This window comes from Pseudophryne corroboree, chromosome 6, assembly GCF_028390025.1.
Source record: "Pseudophryne corroboree isolate aPseCor3 chromosome 6, aPseCor3.hap2, whole genome shotgun sequence".
In the NCBI taxonomy this organism is placed as follows: Eukaryota; Metazoa; Chordata; class Amphibia; order Anura; family Myobatrachidae; genus Pseudophryne; species Pseudophryne corroboree.
This window is the reverse complement of record NC_086449.1, coordinates 237,333,920-237,349,302: the sequence shown is the minus strand read 5'-3', so window position 1 is coordinate 237,349,302 and position 15,383 is coordinate 237,333,920. Positions and strand designations below refer to the sequence as shown.

Sequence of the window (15,383 nt, the reverse complement as noted above, 5' to 3'; positions counted from 1 at the left end):
GTATTTTTACCCTACCCCAAATCCTTACCCTTACCTTCCCCTCCTGCAGCCTTACCCTAACCTCCCCAATCCCAGTACTTACCTCCCGGATCTAGCAGGATACCCTGTTATGGGCCCTACACAATGAGCGATCCGTCGCCGAGCTGCCCGACTGCGAATATGGGTGACCCGGCGGCAGGGGGGGGGGGGGCAGTGACGGGGGGAGTGAAGCTTCTTCACTACCCCCGTCACTCGGCTCCATAGAAGTGCAGGCAAATATGGACGAGATCGTCCATATTGGCCTGCATGCACAGGCGACGGGGCACCAGCGATGAACGAGTGCATTCATTAATGAACGAGAACGTTCATATCTTTCACTAATATCGCGCAGTGTGTAGGGCCCATAAGTCTTCTGACTGTCGGGATCTCGACTGCTGTTGGCTATAATGTGCTATGACGATGGGTCAGATTCTACTAGGCCTGCTCCTTACTTGCAAACAAAATAACGAATAACCAGCGCTGGCTGTATAAAGATTATAAAAAATTATATTTATAAAACGGCTTGTTATCATAAACACATTTGTTAAAAAAAACCATAATTTTAAAAAGTGACAAGGTATAATATCTGGAGACCCCTGGATTTTAACTGGCTGAGTTTTGCAGATTGTGGAGCGTTGCACTCAGTAAGGATGATGATAACCAATTGATGGTAAATTCTGTATAAGTCCCATTAGTGGAGATCTTTATACAAGCGATTGCAGCCCTGCTATGATAAAATACACTCCCCCATAGGGGCGTCTAATTGATCGCACAAGCAGCAAAAAGTTGCTACGTGCGATCAACTCTGAATGACCCCCTAAGTGCAATTGGGGATATTGCTTATGTCAGCTATTTGCTAAATAACACATGGCCTACTCTAATTCAAGGATCTACCTAAACATGTGAAACAAAATGGCCAACTTCCCAAATGTATCCACCAATGGTACACCAAACCAGAAACACCTTATATACCGTGGTACTTTCCAGATGCTTTATGACCTGTAAAACTGCATGTGACCCCATCCATATATGGTGGTTGTACTTTGTGACACTGTAAATCTTAGTAAGGATCTCTTACCTAGTTGCAGCTACTCTCATACCCCTTTCAGACATAAACCCTGACTTTAACCCGGCTCGTTTAAAGCCGGGGTTTCCGTACTTAACCCCTTTCAGACCTGGAAGATAGAGCCGGGTTATTCCTGGGTCGTTGCAGTTCACACCGGACCTTGCATGCATGCATGCATGCAAACTCATGAAGCTTCCTGTTCCTTTTGGTATTTGGAGGGTGTTCATGGTGAATCACCTCATACAAACTAGGAGCTATATAAAGCTGTCACGCAGAGGTGCATTGATATATTTATTTAATTTTATCCTAAAACTTGTGTAGAAGCACTAATGATTTATGTGCACAATGGCTCAAAGATTGTTGCAGCTTAGAAGTGGTGTGGTCACATACGAGGGCATAATTGTAACAGCGACCCATATGACCATTTTACATATCCTACTGTGACCTATTGGGGATCTGTGGGAAATACTAAATATCTATGTATGTGTAGGTTCATATCCAGTATCCCTTAACACCAAACTAGGAATGCAATCAATTCTTTTAACACATGGTGCCACATGTTTTTTTTTATACCTTATGACAAAGATTTTCATTGATGGTGTTTAAATTGCACATATCCTGGCAAAATACATAAAGCTGTATCCTTTCCGGTTACAAATATTAGACCACAGAATAACAAATCTATGAGATAAATTGTCTACTTACAAGTGTGGCTGCCCAGTGTCGTTTTTGGGGTGTCGCCAGCCCTGATCCCCAGCTTTTCTTTATGTTCAGTTTTAGAATTACTTTTCCATTGTGAGATGGGTTTAAAGTTTTCCTTCTGTTATCAGTGTGGCAGTACGGATGGTGTAATGGTTAGCATTACTGCCTCACAGCACTGAGGTCATGGGTTCGATTCCCACCTTGGCCCTAACTGTGTGGAGTTTGTATATTCTCACCGTACTTGTGTGGGTTTCCTCCGGGTGCTCCGGTTTCCTCCCACAATCCAAAAATATACTGGTAGGTTAATTGGCTCCCAACAAAATTAACCCTAGTGTGAATGTGTCTGTGTGTACATGTGGTAGGGAATATAGGGCCTAATTCAGACCTGATCGCAGCAGCAAATTTGCTAGCGAATGGGCAAAACCATGGGGGTCATTCCGAGTTGATCGCTCGCTAGCAGTTTTTAGCAGCCGTGCAAACGCTATGCCGCCGGCCACTGGGAGTGTATTTTAGCTTAGCAGAAGTGCGAACGGTTGTATCGCAGTGCGCCTGCAAATTTTTTTTGTGTAGTTTCAAAGTAGCTCAAAACCTATTCAAACTATTCAGTTCCGGATTTGACGTCACACACCCGCCCAGCGTTCGCCCAGCCATGCCTGCGTTTTCCCTGGCACGCCTGCGTTTTTCCAAACACTCCCTGAAAACGGTCAGTTGCCACCCAGAAACGCCCACTTCATGTCAATCGCTCTGCGGCAACAAATCGACTGAAATGCATCGCTAGACCCTGTTCAAAACTGCATCGTTCGTTGTGCCCGTACGTCGCACGTGCGCATTGCGATGCATGTGCAGAACTGCCGTTTTTCAGCCAAAAGATCTAAGGCTGCCAGAGTTTAACCTGTGAACTGACAGCTGCTGTTTCTCTCTTAGGTGATACATTTGTATCATTATGTTTATGGTTCTCTTCTAGTGGATGCAACATCATTTATGGAGTTCAGGAGGGCACTCAGATGCTTTTGAGACATATTTGAAGCTTAGCCAGAGTTCTGTTACCATCCCTGTGATACATTGAAAGTATAGCACACAGCATTGGGTGATAATTCTATTAAGTATAATTACTGTTACTACTATACACAGCAAATCATTAGAGTATTACCATTATTATATTAGAGCATACACCATGAAAACTGGAGTCCTGTTTCCCTAACGGTTTCATATCATAAATCCTGGGAGGGATTAGAAAATTTGAGACATTTATTTAAGGAGTTCCTTTACAGCTAGCAGAAACGTAGTGTTTAATATTAACTACAGCTATATAGGAATTATATACTCCCGATACACTCCTCATTATCCTGAAACCTTACGAATAATATAGGAGTCATTTGGGTGACATCTAGTGCGCAGCTCTTTTAATTTTAATCACGATTTCTTTCTTATTCACACTACTTTACTTTTCCTTTTAATATTCGCTGGTTTTACCATAAATTACAATAAAAGTTATATTTTAATAAAATATTGTGTGCACCACTTTAGGGCATTTCGAACCCTTTCCCTTCTTCTCTCCTGCCGTTTTTTAGCCTGATCGCTGCGAAAATGTGCAGCTAGCGATCAACTCGGAATGACCACCCATGTGCACTGCAGGGAGGGCAGATATAACATGTGCAGAGAGAGTTAGAGTTGGGTGGGGTGAGTTCAAGCTGTAATCTAAATTGCAGTGTAAAAATAAAGCAGCCGGTATTTACCCTGCACAGAAACAATACAACCCACCCAAATCTAACTCTCTCTGCAAATGTTATATCTGCACTGCACATGGTTTTGCCCATTAGCTAACAAATTGCTGCTACGATCAGGTCTGAATTAGGCCCATAGATAGTAAGTTCCACTGGGGCAGGAAATTATGTGTATGGCCAAATATTCCCTGTGAAGTGCTGCGGTATATGTGTGCGCTATATAAATGGTAGTAGTATGTTTCTATTTCAAGGCTTTTGGGTACACAACATTTTTTGTCTTCCCACCTCCATATCTGTAATTTATTTTAGTTCATTGATTTATGGTTATTTCGGTCGATTACTACAGTTTATTAAAGCCCAGAACAGGCTTCCTGGGTTCTGCCTGGCACATTACACTGTGAGGTCCGACCGGGTCTCTAACTGCCCTAAATCCTGACCAGGATCTGGACCACCTTGCATTGGTTTCATCCCAATCTGTGCAGGGGTGTTCGAATGCATAACTGGACAGAGAAACAAACAGATCAATGAATGGGGTGCAAACCTGCACTCATCACCCCCCAGCCGGGGTGCAGTGGCCTGTGACCACATTGCTTAAATAATACTGTACAGAGAGCCCAGCACTCACCTTAGTAAGCTCACTCACCTCAGTACATCCGTACATACATAAATAATTGGGTTTTAGTTCATGGATTGTATAATGCATTTAAAATAGGTGATAGAGTAGGACTTGCAGTGAGATGGGGGTCCCTTAATGTTGGGCTGCAAGTTTAAATGCATTGTACAAGCCATGAACTAAAACACCATTATTTATGTACTGATGTATTGAGGTGAGTGCTGTGCTCTCTGTACAATATATAAATATAAACATACCTGTATAATCCAGCACCTTGGTTACAGCTCTGTGCCGGATTATCCATTTTGCCAGATTATGAGTGCTATATACAACAACATCGCAATAGTTTACCCTTCACCCCCTAATCCTAAACCTCCTAACTCCCTCCCACAGCCTAACTGAGCCCTCCTGCAGCCTAACTCCACCCTGCAGCACCTAAATCTCCTGCAGCCTTACTCTTCTCATAACCTAACTTTATCCAACAGCCTGACAGAGCCCTCCTGCAGCCTAGCTACAGCCTAAAGAAAATCCACCCTTTTGGGGGCCAGGGCCACACACTATAATAAAAAAATATACACACACATAGTACTGTGGGAAAGTTTTAGGCTGGTGTGGAAAAAATGCTGCAAAGTAAGAATGCCTTCAAAAATAGAAAAGTTAATAGTTTTTATTATCAATTAATGAAATGCAAAGTGAATGAACAGAAGAGCAATCTAAATCAAATCAATATTTGGTGTGACCACCCTTTGCCTTCAAAATAGCATCAGTTCTTCGTCTATGGCAGGCCTGGCCAACCTGTGGCTCTCCAGCTGTTGTAAAACTACAAGTCCCATCATGCCTTGCCACAGTTTTGCTATTAGGGAATGCTAAAACTGTGGCAGGGCATGCTGGGATGTGTAGTTTCACTACATCTGGAGAGCCACAGGTTGGCCAGGCCTGGTCTATGGTCCTCAACGTTGCCCGTTTCTTTGTACTTCAATGCTGAGAAATACAAGCAGGTACTTATCCATCATGCAATACCATCAGGGAGACATCTGATTGGCTCCAAATTTATTCTGCAGCAGGACAACAGACCCAAACATCAGCCAATGTCATTAAGAACTACCTTCAGCAGAAAGAAGAACAAGGACTCCTGGAAGTGATATGGCCCCCAGAGAGCCCTGATCATCGGTCTGTCTGGAATTACATGAAGAGACAGAAGGATTTGAGCAAGCCTACATCCACAGAACTAGGGCCGAACTAGGATTTTCAGCACCCGTGGCAAGGCAGTAATTTGGCACACACACACCCCCTCCACCACCACCACACCACCCCTCACAAATAAAAAAATACAGAAATAAAATAAAACAAATTTTAATAAAAATAAAAATTAACAGAATATAAAAAGGCATGGGTGTATGGCAGGTGTATAATGTACAGCAATGAGTACACTGCCATCCCTCTATCACAGACACTAGTGCAGCATATGATATGAGGACAGTACACTGACAGTTGATGGGGGCAGCTGCTGCAGGCATGGGTGTATGGCAGATGTATAATGTACAGCAATGAGTATGATAGAGGGATGGCAGTGTACTCATTGCTGTACATTATACACCTGCCATACACCCATGCCTGGCCGCAGCTGCCTCCAGGCACTGTCAGTGTACAGTCCTCATATCATATGCTGCACTAGTGTCTGTAATAGAGGCTCTATCACAGACACTAGTGCAGCATATGATATGAGGACTGGAGACTGACAGTACATGGAGGCAGCTGCACCCAGGCATGGGTGTATGGTGCAATTAACTGACCTGGAGATGCTGCTCATTACACTGCAGGTGTGCCTGCCCCGCCAGCTGAAACTTGTAGTTCTCCCCCCACCCCCCTTCCCCCCCGTGTTATATAATGCACGAATGCGGCAGCTGCCTACCTCTGGCCCCCGGTGTCTCTCCTCCTCACGCTGGCTGCGCAGGCCGGGGGAGCAATCCTCACCCACAGCCGACTGCTGTTCACCGCACCCGGCTCTCCCTGCACTCCTGCTTGCTGTACACGAAGCCCGGGGCAGCCGGTGCTGATTGGCTGCTGTCATCACCCAGGCCCGGGGAGGCGGCGGCTCTCCCAGGCAGCAGCTGACAGTCAGTGCCCGGTGCTGGGCTGGCCGTGGCGGCGTGTAAACTGTGCGCCAGTCTCAGCAGTTTATTCAGTCCAGTGCGACCGGCTCCCTGCAGCCGCAGGGGGAGGGGGGTGTTAAGGAGTTAAAGTGACTGTCCTGGCGCCCCCTCTGATCCAGCACCCGGGCACACCCCCCCCCCCCCCCCAGTTATGGCCATGTTCTCCAAGATGTTTTAAGCAACCTCCCTGCCGAGTTCCTACATAAACTGTGTGCAAATATACCTAGAAGAATTGATGCTGTTTTGAAGGCAAAGGGTGGTCACACCAAATATTGATTTGATTTAGATTTCTCTTCTGTATATTCACTTTGCATTTTGTTAAATGATCTCTTGTACATTTGAAACAGAAATGTCTGAACTTTTAACACAAGTTTGCAAACTCTCTGTAGCCAAGGAGGTTCTGGATTGGAAAATGTGATTATAATATAGAGGAACCCTTACCCATTAGAATAGAATGATTTTGCTATTTGATCCGTTTCTCGTCTGTGATTGTAAAACTGTTTGTTTTTTTTTGTAGGCGAAAACTGTGATTCAAACATCTGTTTCAATGGAGGATCCTGTTTTACCAATGCAAATAAAGAACCCTTCTGTATCTGCCTAGATGGTTTTACTGGTGCATACTGCAACATAACTGAGAAAGGTAAACCAGCCAATATATGTCTAGAAGGGATGTAGTTGCATGAGTCATTATACAGACGCCGGGATCCCCACCGATTGTCAGCCCGACTGTCGGTATGTAGACTGACAACACCCATAGAATAGAGCACGCAAGGGGTTTCATTGCGCTCCCCCCCCCCCCCCCCCGCTAGCTATTTAAAACTCGAAATCCCGGCGTCAGTATGGTGACCGTCAGGATCCCAAATGTCGGTCACCCGAACCAAACATGTCTAGAACAATGCTGTAAAGATTAATGTCAGGGGCTATGTAACCGTGACTTGCTGTAGAGTCTGAAACTGGGCAGACCATCTGATCCTCTTCTCTGTGGGTATGTGGCACCTGATTGAGCAGAAGCTGTGGCAGTGTGCTCCCTTAGCCTAGATATTTAAGGTAGGAGGGGCTGTCTGTTAAATCTTACCAGGATCACTACTGCATGTCATCAGATGCAGTAGACCAGGAGACAAATGCATGTGATGGTTGGAAATGAAGTGGAGGAATCACAGCCTGAGAATTACTGGGAGGCTAAACTAGTTGTCCACAAGTGAATGTCCCTTTTAAGGTTAGTGCAACTAATTACCACTTAGATTCATTAATTTGTCTTTGTGAGACATTTTTACACAACTAGCCCATAATGCGCTGGTTTCCTTTGATGGTTTACTGGTCCTTTAAGCCTGCAGAATGGATTGTGCATACATGTCTGCCTGTCCTGCTTGCTAGTTGCTGGACTTTACAGGAATGTCTTCAATGTGAAACAGTTTTTCCTTCTGCTAACTTTTTAATTTCTGACATGCAATAAACATGCCATAAGTCTGCAGTTCTACACATATGCTGTTCTGATATGTTGCAGTATGGCATCTTCCATTTCAAAATTCCTTTTTTTACATCTTGGGTTAAATTACTAACTTCTGAAATAGATTTAGCTAGTTAGTTTTCCTCTTCTCAAAAGCCCCGCTACAGGATCAGATTCAGGTCTCGCAAGGAGTACAGCGAAGTTGGCTGTCATTGCACGCCTGACCTAGGGACATCTAAATATCTCTATTTAGCTGTTGAAATTTACTACTTAACTTTTCAAATACAAGAAGAGGGCTCTCAGGGGCTCATTCCATAAAAGCCCAGCTTTCTGAGTCCAAGGTGTTCTGAAACTGTGACAACCCCTATGAGGAATCATTGATAAGATGCTTAATGGCAGAGTGACAGGCTTTGTTTCTGTGGGCGTATCGTAAAGGAGGTAAGAGGGAAATAGAAGTACTTCTCAAAGCCAAATCACCTACTGTAAAATTTGGTATACAGTATTAAGATTATTGATCTGCCTATAATATATCATTAGCAAAATGATATTTGTTGTAGGAAATATATTTTTACTTTTCCAGCACAACTGGCAATCCTTATTTGTTGCTGTTTATGGATCTTTATATACCTGAGAGTCGAATCAACTGCCTTTTTTTTTTTTTTTTTATTTGTTTATTTATTTTTTTATTTATTTTAAGATACTATACTTTTTGATTACACTCTCTAATGGTGTTTTATTTCTGGTTTAGTTGGACATTAATCAGCATTGAACTAAAAAATGTTTCATGTATATATTCATGTGTGTGTGTGTCAGAAATATAATTTTTAATTAAATGATGATTATTGGTGTCTCTTGTGTTATATGTAATTATTATGTGTTTAATAGTGGAAAAAACAGAATAGTTTATTTATTCCATACATGTTGCATAGTTTCAAGAAACAAAGCTACGGGTGATCTTCACCCTACAGAAGTTCTGCCCTTAAAATAGCAGGAACTCCTTTGTCTCCCTTATAATCCTCCCCTTAATCTATACTCCTTTCCAATTTTTCTTGTTGAGCCTCTTGTTTTGGGAGTATTTCTGTCTTAGTTGGTTGTATGACTGACACTTCCTCCCCCCATTTTTCTTGTCATTGATAAATCCTTAGCCCCTGTTATGGCCAGTTGCCTTTGGTCTGGAGGTAATATGTTCTGCCATTTGGACCTGACCTCTAGATCTTGTTTGCTTTAGTAGTCACAGCTAGATACGAGGTGGAGACTGTGTTATCAGTTTACCTTGATTTAAAATCTGAAAATCCGAGTGGGCTGGGGGCAGGGCAGTCGAGAGCCTGGCTGGGCGCAGCCACTTTTCAGGGTGTGTGGCCTAATCACACAAGGCGTGGCCATGCATCCTTAGAAAAAATACTGAAAAAATTGTATTTTAACTGCCACCATGGCCACACACTAGCCCAGCACACAGCAGCGTGTGCTGGGCTGAGCAGAAAAGCTGCTGCTGCAAGTTAAGGGGGAGGTAGCCCGTCGCCCCCACTGGACCCTCACTGGGCCCCTCTGTTAGACCTGGGCCTGGGTAATTTGTACCCTTTCCCCCCCTCTCTCGGCGCCACTGGCTGGGGGTAGTGAAGAGATACCAGACTTCACTTTAAAGAAACACCTAAACCTATTTATTTAGTCCTAGACCCACTTCTCAGCAGGAGAGGGATATGTAGTGTCGGCTATATTTCATCACCACGTTTTTGGGCACAGCCCTTAAGTGTATATGCACAAGTGTTGTTTCAAAATACACTAATTTCTCATACGTCCTAGAGAATGCTGGGGTCACTTCAAGAACCATGGGGTATAGACGAGATCCGCAGGAGACATGGGCACTTTAAGACTTTCAAAGGGGTGTGAACTGGCTCCTCCCTCTATGCCCCTCCTCCAGACTCCAGTTTAGAATATGTGCCCAGTGAGACTGGATGCACTCTGAGGAGCTCTACTGAGTTTCTCTGAAAAAGACTTATGTTAGGTTTTTTATTTTCAGGGAGAACTGCTGGCAACAGTCTCCCTGCTTCGTGGGACTTAGGGGAGAGAAGTCAGACCTACTTCTGTGAGTTTAAAGGCTCTGCTTCTTTGGCTACAGGACACCATTAGCATACCCTCCAACTGTACCTTTTTAATAGGTACAGTACCTTTTTTTCATGGTCTGTACCGATTTTTGCCTCTCCAAACTTTCATTGAAAGTATAGGAAAAGGGGCGTGGCCACGCCCCCTTTACACGCGGCCACGCCCCTTTTTCGGATTTGTACCGATTTTTCTGTGTAAAATGTTGGAGGGTATGCATTAGCTCCTGAGGGTCTGATCGCTTGGTACGCCTAGATGCTCGTTCCCAGAGCCCGCCGTCACCCCCCTTGCAGAGCCAGAAGTCAGAAGACTGGTGAGTAGAAAAAGACAGAAGACTTCAGTGACTGCTTCAGAGGTACTCCCACACTCAGCGGCACTACAGGGTGCAGGGCGCGCGGGGGGGGGGGGGGGGTCGGTCGCGCGCCCTGGGCAGCATATTAACCTCTAAAAAAAGTGACTGGCAAGAGGGGTTAAGGTGCCAAACCTCTGTCCAAACCCCCGCCAGTATAAAGATTTTGGAAAAATAGCGGGGCTGAAGCGTGCCATTCTGGGGGCGGGGTTTAGTCCTCACAGCTCACATCAGCGCCATTTTCTCTTCACAGAAGCTGCAGAGACGCTGGTCCTTCCTCACACTACTGTACAAGTAACAGGGTGCAAAACGGGGGAGGGGGCACAGTGAATTTTGGTGCAATATAAGTCATTAGAAAAGCGCTGCAGGTCTGGGACATTCTGTAACTGTGTCAGAACCGGGTTTAAGCGATGGGTGTGAGCTGGCAAACTCCCTCTGTGTCTCTCTGACATACTTTATTGTGGGTCTGTCCCCTATATGCCCAGTGTGTCTGTGTGTGCTGCGTGCACGTGTGTCGGCATGTCTGAGGCTGAAGGCTCTTCCCAGAAGGAGACGATGTTAGGGACACAAACGGCTATCAGAGTGATCTGATTGGGTGAATGTTTTGAGTACTCTGAATGCTAATGTGGCTCTGATAAATAAGAGATTGGATAAATCTGAGTCTCAGAACCAGGCTTGGAAGAAATCCGTAGAGGATGTGTTGTTACAAGTCCAGACCCCCTCGGGTTCACAAAAACGTTCATTTACCCAGCTGGCAGACACGGATACCGACACGGACACTGACTCAAGTGCCGACTATAGTGATGCCAGATTAGATCCAAAAGTTGCAAAGAGCATTCAGTACATGATTGTGGCTATTAAAGACGTATTACATATCACTGAGGACCCTACTGTTCACGATACTAGGGTCTGTATGTATAAAGGAAAGAAACCTGAGGTAACGTTTCCTCCCTCTCATGAACTGAACACGCTTTGTGAAAAGGTTTGGGAAAATCCTGACAAAAAGTTTCAGATTTCCAAAAGGATTCCAGTGGCGTATCCGTTTCCCTCTAGGGATAGGGAAAAATGGGAGTCACCCCCCATTGTGGACAAAGCTCTATCACAGCTGTCCAAAAAGGTGGCTCTTCCGTCCCCTGACATGGCAGCCCTAAAGGATCCTGCGGATCGTAGGCAGGAAAATACATTGAAATCCATTTATATCACCACGGGTACGCTACTCAGACCAGCCATTGCGTCTGCGTGGGTGAGTAGTGCTATCGAAAGATGGGCAGATAACTTGTCATCGGAAATAGATACCCTGGATAGGGATAGCATTCTTTTGACACTAGGTTATATCAGGGACGCTGCAGTCTATCTAAAGGAAGCTGCGAGGGATATTGGCCTCTTGGGATCAAGGGCCAATGCCATGGCAGTCTCAGCTAGGAGAGCATTGTGGATTCATCAACGGAATGCTGATGCTGACTCTAAGAAAGCTATGGAGTCTCTACCATATAAAGGTGGTGTATTGTTTGGTGACGGCCCCGCTGAGTTGGTATCTATGGCTACCGCAGGTTAGTCATCGTTTTTACCTTATGTGCCTGCACCACAAAAGAAAGCACACCACTATTAGATGCAGTCTTTTCGGCCCAATAAATACAGAAAAGGCAGAGGGTCTTCCTTCCTTGCTACTAGAGGAAAGGGAAAAGGTAAACGATCACCGACCGTGGCCGGTTCCCAGGAGCAGAAGTCCTCCCCAGCTTCTGCCAAATCCACCGCATGATGCTGGGGCTCCTCTGCGGGAGTCCGCACCGGTGGGGGCACGTCTCAGGTTCTTCAGCCAGTTCTGGGCTCGTTCGGCCCTGGACCCATGGGTTTTAGAAATAGTGTCCCAGGGGTACAAACTGGAATTTCAAGATGTCCCCCCTCGCCGATTTTTCAAATCGGCCTTACCAGCTTCTCTTCCGGATAGGGAGGTGGTATGCGCCGCAATACAAAAATTGTGTCTCAATCAAGTCATTGTCAGGGTTCCCCCATCGCAACAGGGAGAAGGCTTTTATTCGAGCCTGTTCGTGGTCCCGAAGCCAGACGGCTCAGTCAGACCAATCCTGAACCTCAAATCCCTCAATTTCTACCTAAAGAAATTCAAGTTCAAGATGGAATCTCTCCGGGCAGTGATCTCCAGTCTAGAGGAGGGGAATTTTATGGTGTCTGTAGACATAAAGGATGCCTACTTACTTGTTCACATTTATCCTCCACATCAGGCTTACCTGAGGTTTGCAGTTCAGGATTGTCATTACCAATTTCAGACGTTGCCGTTTGGTCTGTCCACGGCTCCGAGGGTTTTCACCAAGGTAATGGCCGAAATGAGGGTTCTCCTGCGCAAACAAGGAGTCACAATTATCCCGTACTTGGACGATCTCCTGATAAAGGCGAGATCCAGGGAACAATTGCTGCAGAACATTACGCTATCCCTGACAATTCTGTAGCAACATGGTTGGCTCCTAAACTTGAAAAAAATCACAGCTGGTTCCGACGAGACGGCTGTCGTTTTTGGGAATGATTCTGGACACAGAATTACAGAGAGTTTTTCTTCCAGTGGAAAAGGCTCTGGAAATTCAGAACCTGGTCAAACAAATCCTGAAACCGCCAAGAGTATCGATCCATCAATGCACTCGGTTGCTGGGGAAGATGGTGGAGACCTACGAGGCCATTCAGTTTGGCAGATTCCGTGCCAGAGTGTTTCAGTGGGACCTGTTGGACAAGTGGTCCAGGTCCCATCTGCACATGCACCGAAGGATAACCCTGTCTTCCAAGACCAGAATCTCACTCCTGTGGTGGCTGCACAGCTCTCACCTCCTAGAGGGATGCAGGTTCGGGATCCAGGACTGGATCTTAGTGACCACGGATGCGAGTCTCCGAGGCTGGGGAGCAGTCACACAGGGGGAAAGCTTCCAGGGAAGATGGTCAAACCAGGAAATGTGTCTACACATAAACTTCTGGAGTTAAGGGCCATTCACAACGGCCTTCTGCAAGCGGAACATCTTCTTCGCAATCAGTCCGTCTTGATTCAGTCGGACAACATAACAGCGGTAGCGTGCATAAACCTCCAGGGTGGAACAAAGAGCAGAGCGGCTATGGCAGAGGCCACAAAGTTTCTCCGTTGGGCGGAAAGGCATACAAGCGCTCTGTCAGCGATCTTCATTCCAGGAGTGGACAACTTGGAAGCAGACTTCCTCAGCAGACACGATCTCCATCCAGGAGAGTGGGGTCTTCATCAAGAGGTCTTTGCAGAAGTGACAAGTCTTTGGGGAATTCCTGAAATAGACATGATGGCATCTCGCCTCAACAAGAAACTTCATAGATATTGTTCCAGGACGAGAGACCCTCAAGCAATAGCAGTGGACGCCCTAGTGACACTGTGGGTGTTTCAGTCGGTGTACGTGTTTCCTCTTCTTCCACTCATTCCAAAAGTGATAAAGATCATAAGAAGAACAAAGGTTCAAGCGATCCTCGTTGTTCCAGACTGGCCAAGGAGGGCTTGTATCCAGATCTTCAGGAATTACTCATAGGAGATCCCTGGCTTCTTCCTCTGAGGTAGGATCTGTTACAGCAGGGGCCGTGCGTGTTCCAAGACTTACCGCGACTTCGTTTGACGGCTTGGAGGTTGAACGCCGGACCCTAGCCAGAAAGGGTATTCCCAAGGAAGTCATCCCCACTCTTATTCAGGCCAGGAAAGGAGTAACGTCTAAACATTACCACCGTATTTGGAGAAAATACGTGTCTTGGTGTGAATCCAAGAAAGCTCCTACGGAAGAATTTCAGTTAGGACGTTTTCTCCATTTTCTACAAGCCGGTGTCGATGCGGGCCTAAAGTTGGGTTCCATTAAAGTACAAATTTCAGCCTTATCGGTTTTCTTCCAAAAACAATTGGCCTCCCTTCCAGAAGTTCAGACTTTTGTGAAAGGCTAGTTGCACATCCAACCTCCCTTTATGCCCCCTGTGGCACCGTGGGATCTTAACGTGGTGTTGCAATTCCTTCAATCTCATTGGTTTGAACCTTTACAAAAGGTGGAGTTGAAATTCCTCACTTGGAAAGTGGTCATGCTGTTGGCCTTGGCATCCGCCAGGCGGGTGTCTGAATTGGCGGCCTTGTCTCACAAGAGCCCTTATTTGCTCTTCCATGAAGATAGAGCAGAGTTGAGGACTTGTCAGCAGTTTCTGCCAAAAGTGGTTTCGTCGTTCCACTTGAACCAACCTATTGTGGTGCCAGTGGCTACTGATGCCTTGCTGGAATCGAAGTTTCTCGACGTAGTCAGAGCTTTGAAAATTTATGTGGCCAGAACGGCTCAGTTTAGGAAAATGGAGGCGCTGTTTGTCCTGTATGCTCACAACAAAATTGGGGCTCCTGCTTCCAAGCAGACTATTGTGGGCTGGATCTGTCATACGATTCAGCAGGCTCATTCTACGGCTGGATTGCCGTTAGCGAAATCGGTGAAGGCGCATTCTACCAGAAAGGTGGGCTCGTCCTGGGCGGCTGCCGGGGGGGTCTTGGCATTACAACTTTGCCGAGCGGCTACTTGGTCGGGTTCAAACACCTTTGCGAAGTTCTACAAGTTTGATACCCTGGCTGATGAGAACCTCATGTTTGGTCAATCGGTGCTGCAGAGTCATCCGCACTCTCCCGCCCGTTCTAGAGCTTTAGTATAAACCCCATGGTTCTTGAAGTGTCCCCAGCATCCTCTAGGACGTATGAGAAAATAGGATTTTAATACCTACCGGTAAATCCTTTTCTCTTAGTCCGTAGAGGATGCTGGGCGCCCGTCTCAGTGCGTACTGTATCTGCAGTTATTGGTTATGGTTACACACATGTTGTGTTACGTTTATGGTCAGCCTGTTGCTGATGATGTTCATGCCGTTGACTTGCGTTGTTGAATGCCATGTTGTACGGCGTGCTTGAGGTGTGAGCTGGTATGTATCTCACCTTAGTTTAACAATAAATCCTTTTCCTCGAAATGTCTGTCTCCCTGGGCACAGTTCCTATAACTGGAGTCTGGAGGAGGGGCATAGAGGGAGGAGCCAGTTCACACCCCTTTGAAAGTCTTAAAGTGCCCATGTCTCCTGCGGATCCCGTCTATACCCCATGGTTCTTGAAGTGCCCCCAGCATCCTCTACGGACTAAGAGAAAAGGATTTACCGGTAGGTATTAAAATCCTATTTTTTTGTTTTTGTTTTCCC

General features: G+C 45.8%; 1 protein-coding gene across 2 annotated transcripts in view; it reads left to right on the top strand.

Moving 5' to 3' along the window:
- The window catches only part of MFGE8 (milk fat globule EGF and factor V/VIII domain containing), an 87,926-nt gene that overhangs the window by 14,131 nt on the left and 58,412 nt on the right, over positions 1–15,383 (top strand). For both annotated transcript variants that reach the window (XM_063925779.1, XM_063925780.1), the window contains exon 2: positions 6,794–6,916. In XM_063925779.1, coding sequence (XP_063781849.1) covers positions 6,794–6,916 — 123 coding nt within the window. The remainder of the gene's footprint in view (positions 1–6,793; positions 6,917–15,383) is intronic.